We start from the raw sequence: 781 nt of genomic DNA, 5'->3' as shown, positions 1-781 counted from the left end.
GGGCAGGTAGGTGGGGTTGCTGAAGATCCTGGAGGGCGGCTGGTGGTGATGGTGTCCGCTGCTCACCGAGGGCGCCTGGCTGGGGGCCGGAGGCGGCGGCACCGGAGGGGCCCCGAACGCCGTCCCGTAGCGGCAGGCCCCCGTGCCCGTGAACTGGCCGGAGAAGTGCACGGTGAAGGCGCTCAGGCCGCAGTGGGGGTCGGCCTCGTGGTGGTGGGGGTCTCCCGGGGCCCCCCAGCTGGGCTCCTGCTTGATGAAGGAGTGGTGGGGGGCCAGCGAGGTGTGGGCGGGCCCCAGGGAGGAGTATGGGGAGGCAGCGGGGTGGAAGTCCAGGACGGGGGCCCACTGGGGGGCCGTGCTGACGGGCAGCGTGGGGCACCCCGGGCTGGGGCCCGATGACAGGGCCGGCATGGGGGGCAGCAGGGTGTTCAGGTCACGCATGTCCGAACCCATGGCCCGCTCGGCTCCGGTGACACAAGAGAGGAGGAATCAGGGAGCAGCAAGGCGACAGTCTACCCACCCGTCCCGAGGTTGAGATGTTCCTGTCAAGACGTTTGATCGGCTTGATTTATTTATTTCTACAGAACACCTGTCTGCCTTTTATCCACAGCTACCCTTGTTGTTCCAGGGCTCTCTCTCTCTCTCTCTCTCTACCTGTCTGGTAGTGTCTGCCTGTCTGTCCCGAATGGAAAAGCCAGCAAGCGTGCCTCTCTGTGGAGCTCTAGAAGCTCTGCGTCTCCTTCTGGCTGGACGCGGTGAGGGTGGAAGCTCCTCGGCTTGT

The 781-nt window shown here is 65.8% G+C and overlaps 1 protein-coding gene across 2 annotated transcripts in view; it reads right to left on the bottom strand.

Annotated features, from left to right (window-relative positions):
- Window positions 1-581, bottom strand: part of wt1a (WT1 transcription factor a) — a 14,437-nt gene extending 13,856 nt beyond the window's left edge. For both annotated transcript variants that reach the window (XM_084477424.1, XM_084477425.1), the window contains exon 1: window positions 1-581. This exon is cut by the window's left edge and continues 40 nt beyond it. In XM_084477424.1, coding sequence (XP_084333550.1) covers window positions 1-453 — 453 coding nt within the window. In that variant the 5' untranslated portion in view covers window positions 454-581.
- Window positions 582-781: the final 200 nt, after the last annotated feature.

This window comes from Micromesistius poutassou (genome assembly GCF_964030765.1).
Source record: "Micromesistius poutassou genome assembly, chromosome: 13".
NCBI lineage: Eukaryota > Metazoa > Chordata > Actinopteri > Gadiformes > Gadidae > Micromesistius > Micromesistius poutassou.
The sequence above is the reverse complement of the archived record's forward strand: the minus strand, read 5'-3'. Positions and strand labels throughout refer to the sequence as shown.